The sequence below is a fragment of the Marmota marmota genome, unplaced genomic scaffold, assembly GCF_001458135.2.
Source record: "Marmota marmota marmota unplaced genomic scaffold, marMar, whole genome shotgun sequence".
Lineage (NCBI taxonomy): Eukaryota > Metazoa > Chordata > Mammalia > Rodentia > Sciuridae > Marmota > Marmota marmota.
The window spans coordinates 3,435,554-3,457,990 of NW_026000079.1; the positions used below are offsets into that span (position 1 = coordinate 3,435,554).

A 22,437-nucleotide genomic window follows, 5' to 3' on the forward strand; every position below is an offset into this window, starting at 1 on the left:
TCCGCCCCTCGCCCGCTCCGGCTCTCCCTCCAGTGGCCAGCCTTCCCGCCTGCCTGGCAGAGGGAGGGCGCCGCAGCGGTGGCGTCACATCCGGGTGGGTGGGTGAGTTCCGGTATTTCAGGGCGTAGCAGGCGGAAGTAGGGGTGAGAAGCGGCTGCAGCGCCGGGAGGAGGCAGAAGGCAGATAACGAGAAGCCGCTGGGTGGGCACCATGGCCGGGATCACCACCGTCGAGGCGGTGAAGCGCAAGATCCAGGTTCTGCAGCAGCAAGCGGATGATGCCGAGGAGAGGGCTGAGCGCCTCCAGCGGGAAGTTGAGGGAGAAAGGCGGGCCCGGGAACAGGTACCGAGAGCGAGGCGCGCGAGGGAGGTCCAGGCACCGGCGCAGCCGGGACCCCGCATAGGGCGCCTTTTGCTGTGATGCGCGGTCCTTTGCGGGCCAAGGAGGCCCCGGAAATGAAGTTGAGCCCGGAGGATGGGTGGAGCTCAGCTGCGACGGGACAGCCAGCGGGCCAGCGGGGAATGGAGCGCTCCGGCGAGCAGGCTTGACCTTTGAAGGAACCGAGCCTCGCGGGGCCCGGGGAGTGGTTTTTCCTCCTTGCAGCTCATTCATTCTGTCCTTCGCCGTCGGGCGCGGCCGGGGGAGGGGCTCAGCCGCCTCTCCCTCCCCCACTTCCCGGTGAAGGGTGGGGGGACTTTGGTCTCTCTTGAGGTTTCCGGCCCGAGGAGTAAGAGGGAGTGGTCGCTCCTCTGGTCCGGGAGGGCTGGGCCTAACCTCCCGTGAAAGGGTGCGGGCTGGGGGTGGGAACCGCCGGAAAGCTCTCGGCTCGGCCTGCTGGCTGCTTTTCCGCTCCCCCTCCTACTCAGGAAATGAGGCAGCAGTCGGCTCAGAGGAAGCGCGGTGCCCTCCCTCGCTGGAGGAGCTTGAGGCCACTGCACCGCCTCCCATCCTGTGGCCTAGGGCCCTTTCCTCTTACCGGGAGCTCCTTTAACTCCTGTACCCCACACATTTGTCATGAAGCGGGAGGGAAATGATGGTATTTCTCTCCCTAAATCAGTGTGCAAGTGTAGCGTCCAGCCAACTTCCCTGGCCCTACCCATAAAGACCTGAAAGGCAGGAACGTCTGCTAGATTGAGACCTTCGCTGCTGGAGTTTGATCAGTGCAGGCTGAACTAGTTAAGAACATTTCTTCCAAGAAGAACTGATAAGGGAGTGTATGGCAGCGAATCAGAGGTCCGTGCCAATCTCAAGGTAGTTCTGATTGAGCTGGGCAATGTGGTGGATGCAAACAGAATAGTTGCTACTTTCCTAATTGTCCATACAGTCTTTTTTTTTTTTTTTTAAAGTTCAATATTTGTTCAGCTGGAAGTTGGAACATAAAGTGCTGGTGGAATGAATGGTGATTCTTGAGATTTCCTTTTAGAAGTGGTTGACTAGTTTTAGTAAGCCATAATATTTTCCAAGATCTAGGGTGCAGTCTAGTAGGTGAAGCTGATCTCTTGAATCTTTGATTTCAGAGGATGAGCCTAAAGTAACTGTTGCTAATAATGTGAAGACCTGATGAAAGAACTCTTGTGGTTTCTTGATATTCTTTTGTTCTTCCTCTTGATAGGTTCTTTTTTTTTTCTTCATGCCCAGTGGGAGTGACTGAGAATTTGTTTTTTGGGGGGAGAAGTGAAATTTGGAAAGGGGTGGGAAAGGGAAGTTATAGCTGTGCTCCAAGTTGATACTTATTTTATAATAGTATGGAGATGCTGCAGCTTGTTGTCTTTCTCAGTTACCTTTTTCTAGGTGGATTTTTCCTCTGTTCAGTATACCGGTACCTTCTAATTTTCAATTCAAGTGAGATGGACTGGCTGAGTGACTCAAACAAATGACACTTTCTCATCTCTTTTGCTCTGGAGACCAGATAGCCTTAAAGGGGAAGACAGAGTATGGAGGATGTTGAGCTGCAGCATCTTAGGCTCATCATTTAAATATGAGCACTCTAAGAATAATTTTGGGTAGATGATGTTGTGTGTCCCAAGATTTGGTAATTTCCTTGCAGGAAAATTCGGCTCTTTTTTCCCCCTTTCCTTGGTGATTCTGGGGTGATAAGCAACATAGAGTGAGCAGTTTCATAAGTAGCTTACTCCCTCACTCAGCCTACCAAATTTGCATAGTGAGCTGAGGTCTAGTGAGGAAGTTTTCAAAATGGAGAAGTGGGGAAGTAGGGTGATAGTTAAATATTGATGAAACCAGTATCTACTCTTCCTTAGCCTGAGGGAACGTAATCTTTTGGCTTTCTGCTCTAGTGAACTTTAAACTCTCCTGAGGTAAAATGATGGTAGGAAGGGAAAGGGATGCCTGAACCACCTGTTATTCTACTTGTTTTTTCATCCCATGCTGGGAATTGAATCCAAGGCCTCCTGTGTGCTAGGCAAGCTCTTTACCACTAAGCTTGATTCCCAGCCCTGTTATTCTCCTAAGGGCATTCTGGAATGTGGGTTTTGCCGGTTCCTCCCTCTAGAGCTGGAAGCTCAGCACTCCCTGATGATATCTCAGGCTGTTGGTGGGACTGTCAATTATTTTTTTAGTTACTTTGTATGAATACCCAGCAGCCCATGTTGTGAAGTTGGATGAGATCAAAGCTGAGACACTGGAGTTGTTCTGAAAAGATCAGTCTTTTCTGGTCTCAAACTGGAGATGGACCTTTTTAAATGTAGCACCTTCTCAAATCCACTTTTAGTTTTGAGTTTCCTTTGTATTTCTGGCAATATAAAATTTAAATGTAGGTCTTCTTAACCTGATTTGTGTGGTAAAAATGATACATATGTAACATTGTAACCTTTTCCTCCTTTCCACAGGGGGTCTTTTAGATTTTTCTTGAACTCTGAACTCATGAGCTCAAGTGATCTTCCTGCCTCAGCCTCCCAAATGGCTGGGGCTAGGAGAATGAACTCTACACTGAGCTACAGTCCTAGCCCTTTTTTTAAAATAGCCCCCCTCCCCTTTTTGTCCTGGCCTGAAATTTTAGGAATTTTGTTGAGGGGAGTGAGTGAGCTTTTGAACAGCTGTTTTGATTCTGGCTTTAATCCCCAATTCCTAGTCTCTGGAGAGGGTTAGAATGTTTGTGTGTAGTGATTCTCTCTGTTTGTGGGGTCTGCTGGTGGGTATCACCTTCCTTTGGTTTAGATTTGCTTTCCTGCTGCTTACCATTCTCTGCCCCCATACCAGAGCACACTCATAGGGGAGAAGCAAATAGCCCTTTGCTCTGAGTGCCTCTATTTAGGCTCCACCTTTGTTTACTTTTGGACCAGCAAACAGTTCTATTCCCTTGCTCCCAACATGCCTCCCTCCCCCTTGATAAATTTAAATTCCCCCAAGGACATGGTATCTAGCTCCCTGGTAGATCTTTTTGTGAACACAATGAGTTCCAGCAGTCCCTTACAGGCACAGGGCTCAAGCTTAACTTTCCTAGTACTCTCTTTTTCTTTTAATTCCATCTGTGGCTTTTATCTAAAAAGAGAAACTCCAGTGTGGCAGAGTGCCAGATTTAGGCAAATCCCCTTCTGTCCTTGGCCCTGTTCTGCCTCTGAGAACCAGTGCACTGTCAGTTTCTTGCCTTTAGGGGTGTGGTTTACTTTGGGACTTTCTCTGGAGTGGAGGATGGTAGCATTTAAACCAAACTTTTGGCACAGCTGGAGTTGCTGTCAGCCATCTTCTAATGTGACCAAATTCCTGTTGGGTTCCACTTCCACCACCACCCCTGAGATCTTTGCCTCCTGGGCCCTGAAGCATCCTTTTATTACTTGAAGGGAAGGACCTCAGAGTATATCTTCCAAGCTGGGCCAGAGGGGGGTAGACTGAAAGGCTAAGACCATATCTGGGTGAGCATGCTAAAACCTAGGCTTACTAGAAACACACAAAATTTAATGTTTCCCAGGGCCAGTGTGGTTTGCAAAAGGTAGAACTTTCTTTATTGTTGACCTGAAAGGGAGAGGCCTTGTGCATAGGCTCTGGCTTGAAGGGAAAGAAAGTCAGGTTGTCTTCCTTATTTCTTTAAAAAGAGTATCAGATCTCAATTCTGCTGATTCTCTATGGGCAAAGGGGGAAAAACAGTGATGACCTGGAGCCCCAACCTTTGGGATCTCTGAAGACTTCATAGGGACTCCCATCTTGGGTTCTGCTTTTGATAGTCTTGTGTGCGCATGCTCTTATAAGGGAACCAAGAGGCGTTTTCTCCTCCCTTTTCAGCCTTATGAAGAATTCTATTGTAAATGCTGATTTGTGGGAGAAACTGCCTGAGCCAGCTTGTTGTCATGGAAACTACAACCCTGCCCCCATAGCTTGTTATCTTCTACTCCAATTTGGGTAACTACTGAGCTGGTGGGGACTTGCATTTTATGAGCTTCCTCCCAAGTCTAGTTCCATATTTTGTGTTTTCATTTTAGGTGTCTGAAAGGGGGTAAATAATTGTATTGTACTGCAGTATCTCTCAGTTCCTGCCTGATAGCCTGTATCTTGACTGATTGGCCTTGTTGGTCTGGGAAGAGAAATCTGTATTGTCCTAGGGGACATATGTTTTCCTGGAATAGTATGGTTAGAGACACAAATGTTTTCTTAGTAATTTCAGCTTATGTAGACTTGTCAATTTTTTTTTTCCCTGTAGTCTGGTGGTTAGATTTTTGCCCCAATTCCCTGCCCCCCCCCTTCCCTGGCCCTTGAACCTCCTATGTTTGTATGTGGAAATTTTTGTACCAGTCCTGGTTGCTACCAGGAGTCTTTTGGGCTATATCCTTCCCCATAGGACTGGTGGCCCAGATTTCTAAGCTGCTGCCACCCTGCCTACTAGGAGGAAATCAGGGTAATAGAATTCAGGCAGTCTGAGCTGTGGAAGAGAGATCATGTTTACCAGGCACTTGGATAAGCATCTGAACTGGGTGGTTTGCAGGGCAGATTAAATTCTTGCATACTTAAAGCAATCACAGGAAGGAGACTTTTTCTACCTTTAGAATCTGTCCACGTGCAGGCAGCCTCCCTCCTTCCTTGTTTCTCATTCCATAGCCAGACCTTACATTTACTCACTCAAGCTTGGAAGTCAGTTACAGGGTTGATATAAACTGTATTGGAAAATGAAGGTAAGGGGATGATTAAAGAAATCGAAAGAATTCAGGAATTTGGAGGCAGGAGTGGTGGAATGTTTACTTGTGGGTTTTTGTTGTTATTGTTTCATTTTTGGTAATGTCACCAAAGCAGATACTTTTAGCCAGAAACAGCTCTTCCTTGGCAACTCAAGGAGTTGAGGAGGCACGTTGAAGGCATGGAGGAAGGTATTCCAGTGTTCCATTCTTTTGCTTTCCACTGGAAGGCTAGTCTGGTGAACATTCTCTCGCTTGTTTACTTCCTGGTATTTTAGGGTAAGGAAATCAGAGGGTTAAAAACTCAAGTTAAGCAATAAAATAATGGATAATCCAAGGTTTTCTCTTTAAGAGCCTTGCTCATTTTCTATTTTATGAGACATTTACAAGAAAGTTGCTGAGTGAGATGTACCTCCCAGTCAGAACTCAGGTAGAAAGAACCTTTTCGGGCTACCTTTTCTTACCCCAACGTGTTAGGAATTTGAACTAAGTCCAAGAGGAGATGGGGTACTGTCAGTGATCTGGGCAAGGAACTGAGGGGTTTTTTTTTTTTTTTTTTTTTTAATTTTATTTTGAGACAGGGTCTTATTAAGTTACTGAAGGTCTTAATAAATTACCCATGTGGGCCTTGAACTTATGATACTCCTGCATTAGTCTCCCAAGTTGCTGGGATTATAGGCACGCACCCCCATGCCTGGCAAGGAACTGAGGTTTTTAAACACTCCCCCTGTGGAACATATGGGAGTTCGTTGGTGGGAAAGGGAGGAAGATACATATATATATATCTTCCTCCTGTCTGTTAGATCTTTTAGCATCTGAGCTAAGACAGGTTCTACCCTAGAATCTTGCCTCTTCATGGTAGTCAGCCCCAATCTTACTGTCTTAGTTCTTTTCATTGTTCTTTTCATCCATTAATTTATTGCTTAACTTTTCCATTCTTTCATTCAAATGCAGGCTGAGGCTGAGGTAGCCTCCTTGAACCGAAGGATCCAACTGGTTGAAGAGGAGCTGGACCGTGCTCAGGAGCGCCTTGCTACTGCCCTGCAAAAGCTGGAGGAAGCAGAAAAAGCTGCTGATGAGAGTGAGAGGTGTGTGGGGGAGTCTGAGAGAATATGGATTTCAGACGCACTTCATAGGCTGGCGATGTAGCTCAGGGACGGAGCACTTGCCCTGCATGCACAAGGCCTTGACAAAAACAAAAACAGAGCAAAAAACAGACAAGTACATAATGACTCTGAACAGAATTTTCCTAGAGACTTGTATTTTTTTTTTTTGTGGTGCTAAGGATTGAACCCAGGGCCTCACACAGGCTCTACCACTGCTTTTTTTTTTTTTTGTATTAGGGATCTAGCACAGGGGTGCTTAATCACTGAATCACATGTTTAGTTCTTTTTATTTTGAGGTGGGGTCTTGCTAAGTTGCTGAGGACCTCGCTAAATTGCTGAGGATGGCCTCAAACTTGCAATCCTTCTGCCTCAGCCCTGAGTTGCTGGGATTGCAGGTGTGTGGTATCACTTCAAGCCAGACCTCTTTTTAAAAACGCTAACCTCTAGGGCTGGGGTTGTGGCTCAGCGGTACAGCGCTTGCCTAGCACGTGCGACGCCCTGGGTTCGATCATCAGCACCATATAAAAATAAATAAATAAAATAAAGGTATTTTGTCCAACATCAACTAAAAATAAATATTAAAAAAAGGTAACCTCTATACTATAATCTTCTTTCCTTCTGTTTTGCATATTCTTTCTGTTTTTTTGTACCAGAACTGGTACAAAAATTTCCACATACAAGTCAGTGCTGATGCATATATATTTGTGCTTCCCTTGCATTCCCTTCTCCCAGAGATGACATATCATGACCATGGTGGTGTTTTCTCATGTTTTTGTGAATGTTTTTTCTTTTTATACAGTAAGGGTTACCTAGACCTCTGACCCATTTGTAATGTTATTTATTTATTTATTTTCCCCCCTATATACTGACCTAACACTCCTTAAAAGGGAGTAACCATGTGGCTTCCACTTTGTGGATCATACACTTCCATTTGTGAGATTAGTCCCCTTTAACATAGGCTCTCAAAGTCAAGTCTCAAACCATCAGCATGAACAACATCTAGGCACTTGGTAGAAATTAAAATTCTCAGTTTCTCCCTGAGTTACTAAATGAAAAACTCTAGAGGCAGAACCTAGCAATCCACTAAAGCTTCTCATCCTGGCTGTACTATTAGAATCGAGGGGGTGCATAGAAGGGGATGCTTGGATCCCACCCCGTTTCAGTTGGTATTAATTGCAAGAGAGGTGCAGGCACTGCTGTTTTAAAAATGCCTCAGTAATTTTAATGTGTGACTAAGGTCAAGAGCCAAATCACAATAGAGGGTACATAACAACTTGCATGGTATTGAACTAAGACTTTTCAGAATTAAAAGTGCCCTTTTAGGAAAACTAACACTGTGTAGCTGTGCAAAGGAACAAGACAGCTATATGGGTACTAGTGTCCATATGGTGGAAAGTGTGGAAAGGATAGTGTAGTATGTGATTCTTTTGGGGAAGTTGGGGTGGAGTTTTTTGCATGTATCTATGTGAAACGGATTGAGGAAGGGCTTACCTCTGAGCACGACTAGAAATGAGAAGGGAAACAGTTTTGACTTTATGCCCTTAGCCTATACACTTAAGTATTTAATTTCTTACCAAGTGTCTATTATTTTTATAAGAAATGGGAAAGGAGAGAGAGAAAGAAAGAATGAAAGAAGGAAGCAAATTCAGGTGTGCAAGTTGTGCTACAGAATTTCTATTTGAATGACCGAGAGGAATGCGATTTAAAAGGTGCAATTTTGAGTCCATTCTGTGAGTCCCTTGGGATGGAGTGTCAGTGCTGCGTTCATCCTTTTTCTGGCAGAGGTATGAAGGTTATTGAAAACCGGGCCCTAAAAGATGAAGAAAAGATGGAACTCCAGGAAATCCAACTCAAAGAAGCTAAGCACATTGCAGAAGAAGCAGATAGGAAGTATGAAGAGGTAGGTCTGTCCTCCTTGATTCAGTGACATCAGGCTTCTGCAAAGAATCAGGAGGGAACTGGTTCCTTTGCTTTCTTGAGCAGTACCTGAATCTGTTCTTATAGGTGGCTCGTAAGTTAGTGATTATTGAAGGAGACTTGGAACGCACAGAGGAACGAGCTGAGCTGGCAGAGTCGTGAGTATCTCACTCCCCAGATCTTGTTGTACTGTTCCATCCCTTCCCTTTTGGCTTGGACACTGAGCATTCTTTCAACCTTGTTAAACAGGGCCTACAGGGTAGAAGTCTTCTATAAGTGCTTTTAGACTCTTGGGCTTCCTCACTGTCTTGACCACCTACCAGGTGACAAATGAGGCTTGCTGATTTCTTCTTGGGAAGATTTACAAATTGAGGGAATATAAAGACTAATAATGGTGAACAGTTAACTGGTGCTGTGGGTCCTTTATATAACTGTGGGTCCTTTCACCTGGGAGGTCTTTCTCCTTGAAGCGTTGAAGTGCCTATACTGACTTAAGAGCTGGTCTCTGTTTTGACCACTTTGCCAATCTGCTGGGCAACTTTCGGGCAGAGGCAGATATTACCTTCTCCCCATCGGTACCTTCCTGGCCTGTATAACAAAGTCAGTGCTGATGCATGTATATTTGTGCTTCCCTTGCATTCCCTTCTCCCAGACATGACATATCATGACCATGGTGGTGTTTTTTTCATGTTTTTGTGATTTTTTTTTTTTTTTTTTTCATTTTGCTGCTTGTTTTTTTGCTGTGTTCCTTTTTCACCTTTCTCCCTCCCCACAACCTGGCTTGTGCCATCCCCGTGACTATCACTAACAGCCGTTGCCGAGAGATGGATGAGCAGATCAGACTGATGGACCAGAACCTGAAGTGTCTGAATGCTGCTGAAGAAAAGGTACTAACCATTAAACTCACAGAGAGGTTCCTTGTATGGTGTGGTTTTGTTTGGTTTTGTTTTGTTTTGCAGCTTCCTCCCCTCCACCGGTTGACTTGTTGAGTGCTTTCTCATCTCTTCATGGAATGCTCCATACTTTCCACTTATTTGGCATCTTTCATCCTTTCTTTCCCAGTTATTTCACTGCCTCTCAACAGAGTCTCTCCTTCCTTGGGGTGATTTGGGGGACTGTTGGGGTTGGGCATCCATTCCCACCTCTACCCCAGATAGTTGTGACTCGTTCCTGATAGTGGTTTCTATCAAGTGTTCTTTCTTTATTAGTGTACAGATATTCTGAGCAGGAGGGTCCAGCTGCTCCTGATGTGTTCCATGGTAGAGGGAGGAGGGTTAATGCTTGCTCAGATTACCAAGGAACTTCTCTTCCCCAGTATGCCTTCCAACTCTCTACATGATAGGTTCAATTCACGTCTGTGTGTCTCTCTCCTTTTTTTTTTTATTCTCTTCCTCTTCCCCTTTCCTCTCCTGTGGTATTTAAAATGTTCACAGTAAGTGTTCTGAGCTGGAGGAGGAGCTGAAGAATGTCACCAACAACCTCAAGTCTCTTGAGGCTCAGGCGGAGAAGGTAGGGGCTGGTTTGTGAAGGTGACAGGCTTTGGGGCCTGGGCCCAGCCCTGCCCTTGATGAAAGACTGGAGATACCCATTTCTTATAATCCAGTGAGAAATGTCCTCTTCCTCCCCATGACTGTCCATCCAGATCCTGGGTTTAATGCAATCTCCTGTGCACTTTGATTGCTTTAGTTAAAATAACGTCATGATCTTGGGCACCTAGAGTCTTGTGCTCTCAGGCTGGTGCTGCTTTGCTGAGAGGCATGATCAGGGGCCCTAATAGACTTTCTTGTAAATCGATAGGGCAACAGAATCAGTTCTAAGATTAATGAGCAATCAAGACAGATTTCTCTTTATTTTCATGGGGAAGTATTTTAGTCTTGTTGACTTAGGGTGTCTTTATTCCTGCTCATTCATCAGTAGGAAGGAAAAACTTTGCATTGATATGAGTAAGATCAAAGCTTAACTCTGGTTTAAAAATAAAGGTCCTGGTCTACTCTCAGGGTATCATGGCTATAAAGAAATAGATGGACTTTAAGAACTGGTTGTCTAAAATTGGGCCTTGCTCGTAACTCTTAGGTCATTCAGCATATTAAATACAAGAGGATATTCAATATAAGAATAAATGTAGGGGCCTGGGGATGTGGTTCAGTGGTAGGGTTCTTACGAGGCATGCACAAGGCACTGTGTTAAATCCCTAGCACTGCAGAAAAACCAAAAAAAAAAGAGAGAAAGAATATAATAGGAGTAAATGTCATGGGGGCGGGTATTGTCTGTAGGACTAATTTCTACTCTGAAACTTTTATTCTACTTCTTTACAGTACTCTCAAAAAGAAGACAAATATGAGGAAGAAATAAAGATTCTCACTGATAAACTCAAGGAGGTGAGTTGAGGGATTAATGAAATATATAAGAAATTAATATATAATAAATTATATAATAATTATATAATATATAATAATTATATAATAATATATGCTAAATAATAAGTTTTCTAAGAAATCAATGTAGACTTAGATTGGCTGGTTTAGATTCTGCAAATCCAGTATGGAGGTAGGAAATGGAAGAAATAGATATCCTTCTCTTTGACTTGTCATCTCACATTCTGGTTGGTTTTTTGTTTTCCCTAGGCAGAGACCCGCGCTGAGTTTGCCGAGAGATCGGTAGCCAAACTGGAAAAGACAATTGATGATTTGGAAGGTATGGAGCCTGGGGGAGGGATTAAAATAAAGACATATAGAGGAGGATTTTGCCCATTGACCATGTACCTTTTTTCTTGTATACCAAGGGGAATTGGTACTGACATGGCACATATGATGTGCCCCATCCTGTCCACAGTCAGGTGAAGTGCATCAAACCCTAGAATTGGATTTTTATATGTAATCTTTCCCTTTAATAAGACTACCTAGCCAGGTGCTGTGGCACACACCTATAATCCCAGCAATTTGGGAGGCTGAGGCAGGAGGATTGCAAGTTTAAGGCCAGCCTGGGCACCTAAGTGAGACTCTGTCTCAAAATTAAATAAAAAGAAAGGGCCAGGGATGTGGCTCAGTGGCAGTAGAGCACCTCTGGGTTCAGTCTGTAGTAATGAAACAAGAATGCCTAATATTTTGGACTTTGCCTCCTTCCCTTTGAGGAGATTGGTAATATCTGCATTTACTTCTCATTGAATAATCCTAAATCCTTAGTCGGCAAGTTGAAATGGAAGTCATGATTTCAAAAGGCAGCAAGGATGCATATCACCCCCTGGCCACTTTCAGCAGTACCATTCACCATCAAGTTGTAGGGTACCTCTCCAAGAGATGAAGCTGTAAAATAACCTTGTCTCAGAACTGACCAGGGGCTTTCTACATACTTCCTGTCCCTGCAGTTTGACAACTGCATCCACCATGACAATGGAAAATGTCTTTTGCTTTGAGAACTCTGAGATGTGCTCCCTTGGTATGCTCTTTGTCCTAGGATGTTCTTTAAAATAGTTTGAAGAGGCAACTTGTAGAGCAAAGGGGGCCATGAATAGTGTTCACAGCTGGTAGGCAAAGAAATGTCACTGTGGATGTGTGCATTCTCCCTTTTCTGTTTATTGAATTCAGTATTATCACTGGTAGGAATTGGGCTAGTGGGTGGGAGTGGTATCCTCTTGAGTGCCTTTGGTAACAGGTTCTGAATTCTTGCTACAACTGAACAGAGGCATCAAGAAGTGCATTTGGTCCTAGATAACAGTGGATCTAAGAATAGCCAGTCGTGGCTGCCAGCATATGCGTTTTCTGGTGTTAGACCCATTGGTCGCACTTTTCCTAATTTCTAATGATTCCCTCTCTTCATCTGCTTCTGATATCTTTTACTCTGTCCCCTCATTCCTCCCTGTGGTTCCTGTGCCTGTCCAGATGAGCTCTATGCCCAGAAACTGAAGTACAAGGCCATTAGCGAGGAGCTGGACCACGCCCTCAATGACATGACTTCTATGTAACTATCTGACAGCAGAGTGGGGCTGGGATCTTGGCTCATGGGTGGGTGGGGGTACAGGCTTTGCATAGCGTGCTTTCGTTTTGTCCTTTGGAAACTAGACTCTCTACCTTTACTTTTGAAACATTGGTGCTGGTTACTTTGTTTGGCAAAAGCTGGGGAGGCATTTAATCTTGGATCGGTGGTAAAACACTGATATTTTTTATTCTTAGTCTATTTTATACTGATTTTTCTTAATTGTTTTTCAAATGTTGTCCTCTCAGAAGGGGTTCTACTAAAGGTAGAATCTGTACAATTAAGGAAATAGGGCCTAGAGAACAAGCCTCTTGATGTGCGCCCTAATGCCAAAGTTCAGGGTAAACATCTGAGATGAGAAAGAGCATTCACCTAAGAATCTAGCTGAGTCCCAGAAACAAGCCAAGCAGTAAACAGCACCAAAAAGAGTTGTTGGGGACTTCATCTGTTTGCTGTGGATCCCTGATCCTTGATGCTAATCTACCTCTTCTTCCTATTAACCCTGAAAAGAAGCCAAATTCACAGGCTGTAGTGCCTGGCTCTGTTTTATCATTTCCTGCTGCTGCCTCTTTATTTCCTCTTCCTTTCTCCCAGATTGTTACCTAGATTGATACCCGTCCTTCTCACCTAGAGTACCCTTACTTTTTATACAGATGACTACCATCGTTTCTGCTCTGTTCTGGATCTGCCCCTTCCTGGGGAACCCAGCACCCACTCTCGCTCTGGATTCTATTGGTCAGCCTGGCTGGTCCCCAAGGCATCAGGGTGCCGGGGACACAAAGCAACTTATGTACTCTATTCTACCCCCACCTCAAATTAAAATGCTAAGCTGCTGAAAGCCTCATGCCACCCTGCATTTGTGTCATTGACAAAGCTGCTGCAAAACGTTGGGGGTGTGATGTGGAGAACAGCTATCATAGGCTCCCCCTCCGTTGACTCAGTAGAATCAAAGCCACTTTTGTATCTATTTTTTCCTGACATTTAAGCCTGCCTGATTGGAGTCTGTCAGAGTGGGAGGCTAATAGAGGTTCCCTGGGTTAGGAATTCTAGTGTTCTTGAGCTAAATGAGACCATCTGAATCCTTCACTTCCAAGCTCTTAAATCATCTGCTTAGACTGTTTCCATTCCCTCTTTAGGTTCTCCTCCTTTGACACAGTAAGGTTGAAAGACCATCACACATGCTTTATCCTTTTCTCAGTGGTTCAGAATGCATCCTCAGACACCCAGTGGATCTGTGTACGTTACTACTAAAATTGACTAATTGTTTCATCCCTACTCAGAAGAACACACAATGGATTGAATTCTCAACAGCTTTGCATTTTCTTTAAACCTTTCGTACATATTTGAGGCCTGCTAGCATGTGCTAGTGGGATATAAGACAATGGTAAATTATTATTGGAAAGACTAACACAAACAATTATTCATATTTCAAATAATGTGCATGTGAGGGTAATGATTTATTATATACATAAATCTCAAAAAATTGTTCCTGGTTCATATCATAGAAATTAAATATCAACATTTCAGTTAACAATTTACACAGCAGAGATAATTCAGTCTGAATAGTGTAGCTACCAGTTGTACTAATCAAGCATTTAAGTATTGTTCATGTAATCTTGAAGTTTCTTAACAGAATAGATATTTGAAACTTGTTTTTATTTTAAGTAGATACGGCCAGGTGGAAAAGTTTTCTCTAGTTTTAAAACTTCAAGTTTCATGTCATATTTAGTTTTCTTTCTGTCAATACCATTTCTTCTGCCACTAGATTGATTTATCCAGCAAACACATTGGTATTTTCTAGATATAGGGTTAGGGTGAGGACACAAAGATGGAGTCACCATCCCCAGTCTCAGGTTGTTTGAACTCTAGTAATAGAAAGAAAACACGCATAAAGATGGAGCTCCTTTGTAATGAGTGCCATAGATAATAAAGTCTGCGGGTGTTCAGAGGTGGGAAGAGATTGATTCCAGTGGGAATGATTCGGTTAGTAAAGACTCATGATAGAAGGCACACAGTTGATACTGAATAAACATGTTCAAACTTACCTCTTGGGGGCTGAGGCTGTAGCTCATTGGTAGAGTGCTTGCCAATGTGTGAGCACTGGGTTTGCTTCTCAGCACCTCATATAAATAGATAGATAGGTCACTATCCACTGACAACTTAAAAAAAAAAATGCCTCTTCATTTTCACTGGGTTCCAAAAGATTGGATTTTTGCTGGGTAGGTGGCACATGCCTATAATCCCAGCAGCTCAGGAGGCTGAGACAGGAGGATCATGAGTTCAAAGCCAGCCTCAAGCAGAAAGCAAGGCTCTAAGCACCTCAGTGAGACCTTGTCTCTAAGTAAAATATAGAATAGGGCTGGGGATGTGGCTCAGTGGTTGAGTGCCTCTGAGTTCAATCCCTAATACCTGCCCCCCCAAAAAATAAAAATGATGACTTTCAATTCTCAGTCATTTGCATACCATTTTTATGACATTTGCCATATTTGCATGTTGCCTACTTTATTATTCAAATCTACTCTTGTTTTTAAGTTTGGTGCATTCTTACTCTACACAATTGTTTTGAAATTAAAAGGTTTAATGTGCTAATGTCTTTTCCTAATGCACATTAAAAAGGGAAGGAAAAAAAAACATAGCTCCAGAGACTTGGGAGGCTGAGGCAGGAGGATTGCAAATTTGAGACCAGCCTTGGCAACTTCAACTTAGCAATACCCTTTCTCAAAATAAAAAAGGCTAAGAGCTGGAGATATAGCTCAGTTGGTAGAGTGCTTGCCTCGCATGTACAAGGCCCTGGGTTCAATCCCCAGCACCACAAAAAATAATAATTTTAAAAATAAAAAGGTCTAAGGATATAGCTCAGTGGTAGAACACCTCTGGTTCAATCCCTAGTACCACGGGGTGGGGGTGGGGATGGGGATAAATGAATATATAAATAATATATATAAGTTTACAGGTACATACTGTTTGAATACATACTATTACATACACAGTACTGGCAATAAATTTCCCATACTTAGGTGAATATTTGGTTGGTTAAGTTATTGTGGTTTACTAGGAGAGTAATTGGGGTCTGAACTAGAGTGGCGATAGGGTTATGGCACTGAAGATGGGTATTTGGAAGAGCCTGACCCCTAAACGTAAGAAGGAAAAGTCAAGGTGCCTGGTTTTTTTTGTGTGTGTGTTTGCTGGGGATTGAACCCAGGGCCTTGTGCATGAGAGGCAAGCAAGCACTCTACCAACTGAGCCATATCCCCAGCCCTAGGTGCCTGGTTTTAAAACTTGAAAATGGTGATGTTAGAGATGTAAGGAGGTCTCGCCATCCTTTTTTGGGGAGCCAGGAGAAAAAGGAGAGAAGAATATATCAAAACATTGGCAGGGCAGGTAAAAAGATGCTGAAGCTCAAAGGGGAGAGCTTGATGTGAGAGGTTTGGGGATCCAAAAGGGCATAGATCATTTAGGGCATGGAAGCACATTACAAGCATAAAGGACAATTGCAGTGTAAATAGAGTTAAAGAGGAAAATCATGTGTCGAAGAGAATGCCAAATGGAACTAGTTTTAGTTTTGGTCCTTGAAGAAGTTTAGCGTGGGATTCAACTTAGCAATACTCTTTCTCAAAATAAAAGGGATTCTTAATGTCAGCAGATAGGTTGAGAAATAAAGGTAATTGAAGAAAGGTCATTCATTGATACTCTAATAATTCAAGGGTACATTTGAGCATTTAGGTCCCAGGGGGAGAAACCAGATTCAAGGGGCAGAAGCATACTGATGGAAAGAAGGTGTATAGGCAGTATGGATAGCTTATAGCAGTATTGCCCGTTTGGCAGTGATGGTTAGTATAGTGGTAGTCATTAGCCGTATGTGGTTGAAAAGCACTCAAAATGTGGCTAGGCTAGAATATGAGATAGCTAAAATTCTCATTTATTTTTAGTTCATTTCAATTTAATTAGCCACATGTGTCTAGTGGTTACTCTATTGGACCAGTGCAGTTCTAGACATTTAGTATTTTTGAGCAGAACTTGGCTTTGGTGCAGAAAAATATTTCTTAGAAAGGAAAGAAGAGAATAGAGATTGAGAGAAAAGGGAGGTATTTCAGCTTTGGTAGCTCCTACTTTATCCCATGGGCAGGACTATTGTGAGCAAAGATAGCCCTACAAGCTAGGGCAGTGGAATAAAACACAAAATACCATGTAGTGCCCAGTGTTAATGAAAATTCCTCTTTTAATGCTCTGTATCCTTTAAGGAGCCATCCTTTATTACTTGAGCCTGGACTAGCTGTGAGGTTAAGGCTAAGCATCGAACCAAAGCACTTGGCCCCTTAACTTCTTCCCCTCCAGGAACCACAGGCTATTCCTGTAGTTTCGATGAGGAACAAAGTGTGGCTGAACCCAGGTATCTGAAGGGAGGTACTGACCTGCTATGTTCCGCAGGCTTATCTTAGCCCACACCAGTTTCCTCCTTTCATGGGATATTGTTCAAATATTGCCTGGCTCCAGAGGATGATTCTCTAATAGGGCATTGCTAAACTACCAGACCCAATGGGTTCTCTGCTTTGCCTTGTTTTGTGTTGCTTTACTGTTTCCTGGGACCCAAGAACCTTAATGAACTAGTATCCAATCCTGAATTTCCAGTTATTAGGGCAGAGTTCAAAGCTAAGTTCAAGGTGAGATGACAACTGACATTTGTCTTTCTGACCTTAGTTTTTAGGGAACTCTGCATTCTGGATTTATTTAGTAAAGCAATAAAATACTCACACCCCACCCCTGTGTCTCTTTATTTCTTCCCTAAATGGAACAAAACCCTCATTAACCAAGCTGTTTTGAGGGATAAGATCTTAATAATACCCTTCTTTCCTGAGACAGGAGTGGGAATCCCACAAACTAATGTGGATATAAATGAGATCTATGTATAATATGACATCACAGTTTGAGAAATGAGAGTTTACAAGTTTATCAAGGATGCAATAGCAATTAGACTAGTGCAGCCCCAGAAGTCTTAGAGTTTATAGACTAGTACTGAGCTTCTCAATGGTAAGCTTTGTCATTTAGGGTAGGACAATTCTTGAACATAAAAATGACCCTGCATATTTCTGTCCCCTGGCTAGTAATTACCTTAGAGCCTTCCGGTCATTGAGACAGTAAAAACCTATCAGTATATATTTCCATATTCTCTGGGAGAGATGAGGGGCAATAAGAACCACTGGTTCTTAGCCAGTGGCAGTCATCTGTAGTCCCCAGCTACTCAGGAAGGTGAGACAGGAGAATCACTAGAATCCAGTAGTTTGGGGCTAACCTGGGCAACATAACAAACAAAACCCTGTCTTTTCTGTTAGAACAGAAACAGAAAAAAAAAACCACACTGGTTTAATGGGTGAAATTTTAAAAGTCCTAGGGGCCAGGAGTGAGGGTACATGCCTGTAATCCCAGCCACTCAGGAAGCTGAGATGGGAGGCTGAGACAGGAGGATTGCAAGTTTGAGGTCAGCCTCAGTGACTTAATAAGGTCCTAAGAAGCTCAGTGAGACCCTGTCTCAAAATAAAAAGAGCTGAGGATGTGGCTCAGTGGTTAAGTGCCCCTGGGTTCAATCCCTTGTACCAAAAATGTGAAAAATAAAAAAGCTCCAGGGAAGGGAGGTGTAGCTCAGAAGCAGGATGCTTGTCTAGCATGCTTGAGGCCCTTGGTTCAGTACTCAGCATTACAATAAAGGAAGTCTACCCTGATTTCTGCCTCCCCACAACTCTTCCTATTGGGGATTCTACCCAGTCCTTACGCCTGATAGGCAAATGCTCTGCCATTGAGGTTTTGTTTTTTGAGACAGTCTCCCTAAGTTATGAGGCTGGCCTTAAACTTGCTCTCTCTCTGCCTCAGCCTCCTAAGACTGAGATTATAAGCATGGGCCACTGTTCCCAGCCCTAATTTTGCTCTTAAATGTAGTGTCATTCCTTCTCAGGCTCTTTTTTTATATATATGCATGCTTTCTGTGTTGATAGTGTGCTGTTGTGATGGGCAAAAGGTGCAACTTATGCAGTCCAGAGGGAGAAATAAAGAATGTCCATGTGCTTCTGCCCTAGTCAATGCTTTATTCACTTAAATCATTCAATACAGTTTCACTCTATAGGTTCTTATTCAAGAAAACGTCAATCCTTAATGCTAGGCACTGCAGTAGACATAATCACAGCAAACAATTCTAGATTAATTCTAAGCACTGCAAACACAATTATCATGACAGGCTAATGACAGACATTTCTTCTGCATGCTAAGTTCAAGTGTCAGATCAAAAGTCTCAAGCTTTAGGCTTTAAGTCTAGCAGATGCATGCATGCACACTCACTCAGACCACGGTGATCAGATCAGGAATCAAGGCAGGCTCTTCCTGGGGTGAGGAGAAGGTCATAGGGGGAAGTTGTGGCTCTCACCAGAGTCAAGATGTGGCTGTAGAGTTGGAGAGCTGTGAGGAAAATACAGAGGATCAGCAGAAGATGAAAAGTGTTGGGGTGTCAGTCCCAGATCCTCATCAGGCTCTCAGCTTGAGGGCATCATCATTGTCAGCTGCCACCCATCTCTCTCAGTGACATCATTTACCCTGGGGTTAAAATATCTGGTCTGGTAGTCCCCACCCTGATCTTTTTGCCTTTTTCTCTTTTCTATATTGAGGTTCTGAGATCAATTTGAAACAAGCTATAAAATATGAAGAAACTTACTAATGAACTTCAGAGGCTGATATTAGAAGTAGATCAGAATTGAGTGTTTTAAGATGTATCTGAATTCCGTATAACTCAATTCCCCCATAAGGTGTACTCAAAAAAAGCCAGTGGACTTGAGCGCCTTACTCTTTGTATCAGGAATGATTTGAGTTATAAGAAGAAGCATTATGGTAGCATAAATAAGTATGGGATTTATTTTTGTCACTTAATAGGTCTAGCTATGAATGACTATAGTCAAGATATAGCTGGAGTTTCTTTGATTCTCTTAAGGTTAAAATAATTAGCTCCCATTTTTAAGGCAAGAAGGAAAGCTGAAGTTTTCTAAGAAGTTCCCAGCAGATTCTTCCTCTATATCTCATTGGCCAGAACTGGATCCTGTGGTCACCTATAGCTGGAAAGGAGGATGAAAATAAGGAGCAGAGTAGTCTTGATTGATGTACACCAGTAGTAGATCTTTGCATGGACTAGGCACACTGTTTATTTAGAAAATAAGGGAAAATTGATATGGATTGGATAGGCCTCTTATGGGTTTATCACACAAGAAAAAGCATTTGTCTGGGTACAGTGGCACACACCTGTAATCCCAAAGAGTTTGGAGGCTGAGGTGAGAAGATCATAAGTTTGTAGCCAGAACATAGCGAGATGCTCAGTAACTTAGTAAGACCCTGTTCTCAAAATAAAAAGGGGCTGGGGATATAGTTCAGTTGGTAGAGTGCTTGTCTTGTATACACAAGGCCCTGGGTTCAATCCCCAGCACTTCAAGAAAAGGTGGGGGGCTGGGGATGTGACTCAGTGGTAAAACACCCTTGGGTTTAATCTCCAGCAAACCCCCCCCCCCCCCAGAAAAAAAAAAATGTAGACTTGAGTGGGTGGGAATATTTATCCCAATCTGCTATGTGTAATGTTGTGTTGAATGCTTTTACAGCAAAATGTTCAACCGTCCCATTTCCTTCAAACCCTGGTTATTATTAATGCATTTCTTCTAAGCCAACGCATCTTCCCTCTTTGCCCTGTTTTCACTTGTCTCAGTTTCTCAACCCAGGGAATAAATACAATGAAGGAGGTGATTTTTTTCTCCCTCAAAATGTTGTCCAACCAACTTGTCAGTCCAAATTTCTGATTTCTCTGTTGGTCTTTCCACCAACTGACTGACTCTTGCTGCCCTCTGTCTGAGTCCTCCTTGCATCCATCCTACCTTACAGATGCATGTTACATATACCAACCAGCTAGTTGAAAGACTCAGGTTTACTTCTGGTACTTTACTAACCTTCCCTTTTTCTCTTTCTCCTCCTCTTTCTCCTCTCCTTCTCTTGTTTTCCCTCCTCTCCTCCGTTGCTGCTGCAGAGCGTCTCTACAGCCAACTTGAGCGAAACCGCCTGCTTTCTAATGAGCTGAAGCTAACGCTGCATGATCTGTGTGACTGATGGGCAGGGCTCACAGATGCCCAGTAAACCACTGACCTGGACCCCAGCAAAAAAAGCTGATTGTCTTTTAAAAAGTTATTATTTTGCCCTAAGCAAGTTGCTTTTTAATTGGGGCAGTTAGAACACTGTTGATTTCCTAACAGCATTGTTAAGTTAGAACAGTTGGATACTGCATTTTTATCCCTTTAAAAGAGATGATGAGTTATGAAGGAAAGGGCCTGAGATTATAGTGAAAACTTTTCTCCCGTTTCACTGCTGCTCTTCCATGTGTGCACTGACTATAGGATATGTTCTTTTGCATGGATGTTTTCTAACAATAAAGAGACTGACTTTACAAGATGTTGTAACTGCTTCATCTGCAGGCTCAAGGATGGGCCCTTCCGACTGGGTGGAAAAAAGGGAAGGGAAAGAAGGGTGTGGGATATGAATATGGATCTTTGTTGCCATCACCTTCTCTGAGTGAAGGTTTGAATATTTTCCTCCCCTCCTTAGAGCACTCAGGTTTGCTTGCTTAATAGATGAGGTGCTCCTTGATGGTTAGCCACCAGTTTTCTTCCTAATATTTCCCCTCTTGCTTCCTTTTCCTGGTTTTATGTTTAATTGCAAGTAACTTGTCACAGGCTAGTTCTGGCTAATGGCTCTGCAAAAACTAAGTATATGTTTAGATAGTATTCTTGGCTTTGTTTTCTTTGGCTTAGCCATGAGGGCTTGTTTATTTATCCCACCAACTATTTCTTTCCCCTTTACTTTTTAGAGAAAACATGTAGTACATGAGGATTTCCTATGCTCTTTTCAAGTTGAGATTCTGGTGTTTCACTGGTAGAAATATGTCCATCCTTGTTTGCAACGGTTAGACTGCAGTGAACCTTTTCAAGCAGATATTTGTTCCCTGCACAAAACCTAGAAGAGTGGATGGCAGAAGCTTCAGGCCTGCTCCTTCAGTGACTGAAATTGAAAGCCTTGGTTGGGTGTGGGAGGGAGAGGAAATGGCTGATAAGGTCCTCCACTCCCTCCCCCAGGAAGTACAGCTACTTAGCAACTTTGCAACTTCAGTAGGCAAGCCAGGGGCCCTGCACAAACCCAGTGAGGCAATGGCTCACTGTTGTGGTTGAGAAGGCAGCTGCTTTCTTAGTCTGCAGCTTCCCTGAAGCAGGACCAAGTCCAGAGAGTGAACAGACCCGGAAATTTACTTTTGATAACTTCTCTCCTTTATCCCCATTGATAAGCTGAAATGCACCAAAGAGGAGCACCTCTGTACACAAAGGATGCTGGACCAGACTCTGCTTGACCTGAATGAGATGTAGAGCTCCCCAGTCCCGCCCTGCTGCTGCTCCTCCCTCTGACCCTGACTCCGCCTGAGGCCAGCCAGCCCGAAGCTGACCTTGAAACTGAGGGCTGATCTTTAACTGGAAGGCTGCTTTCTCCTTTCAACACCCCCCCTACCCCCTACCCCCTTGTCTTTTTCACCAAACTGTGTCTGCTTCTTCCCAGAGATTCCAGCTGGGCTAGAGGCTGAGCACTTTTGGGAACAGCATTTAAGGGAATGTGAGCACAACGCAAAGTGTCTTTAAAAGCATGTTGTGATGTACACATTTTGTAATTACTTTTTTTGTTGTTACAGTAACCATTTGTAAAACATTCCAAATAATTTCATAGCTCTGAAGCAGCAATCTAATTCCCTTCTCACTTTTGGAAGGTAACTTTCCAGCCTAGTCCCTATTGCCCTCTCCATAGAGGAGGAAAAGAGGAATGGGCCTGCCTTACTGAGAGCCAAACAGAGCCCAGGGAAAGACTCTACTGTGGCAAACCTCATTGCTCTGTGCAAAGTACCAGCCAAACCAGAAAGGTGATTCCAAGAGGAGTTCGCCAAAAAACAAAAACCTTGCTATTCAGGTTTTGTTTTATTTTTAGCTTTAAGGTATCTTTAGACAACTGTATTCTTATTTTTTACTTTTTTTGTTGTTACAGTAACCATTTGTAAAACATTCCAAATAATTTCATAGCTCTGAAGCAGCAATCTAATTCCCTTCTCACTTTTGGAAGGTAACTTTCCAGCCTAGTCCCTATTGCCCTCTCCATAGAGGAGGAAAAGAGGAATGGGCCTGCCTTACTGAGAGCCAAACAGAGCCCAGGGAAAGACTCTACTATGGCAAACCTCATTGCTCTGTGCAAAGTACCAGCCAAACCAGAAAGGTGAT

The 22,437-nt window shown here is 43.3% G+C and overlaps 1 protein-coding gene across 8 annotated transcripts; it reads left to right on the forward strand.

Moving 5' to 3' along the window:
• Window positions 1–21,887, forward strand: Tpm3 (tropomyosin 3). Of its 8 annotated transcripts, none has more exons than XM_015502848.2 (9): window positions 108–342; window positions 6,075–6,208; window positions 8,009–8,126; window positions 8,231–8,301; window positions 9,577–9,652; window positions 10,459–10,521; window positions 10,768–10,837; window positions 12,022–12,100; window positions 20,160–20,578. In XM_015502848.2, exons 1-9 carry the CDS (start codon window positions 211–213, stop codon window positions 20,179–20,181), a joined length of 765 nt encoding a protein of 254 aa, XP_015358334.2. In that variant the 5' UTR covers window positions 108–210; the 3' UTR covers window positions 20,182–20,578. The 8 variants fall into 8 exon arrangements, with proteins under 8 accessions (XP_015358339.1, XP_015358334.2, XP_015358338.1 ...); XM_048814799.1 differs by lacking the exons at window positions 9,577–9,652; window positions 20,160–20,578 and adding exons at window positions 8,955–9,030; window positions 21,461–21,887 and having other exon boundaries at window positions 111–342; XM_048814798.1 differs by lacking the exon at window positions 9,577–9,652 and adding an exon at window positions 8,955–9,030 and having other exon boundaries at window positions 111–342.
• Window positions 21,888–22,437: the final 550 nt, after the last annotated feature.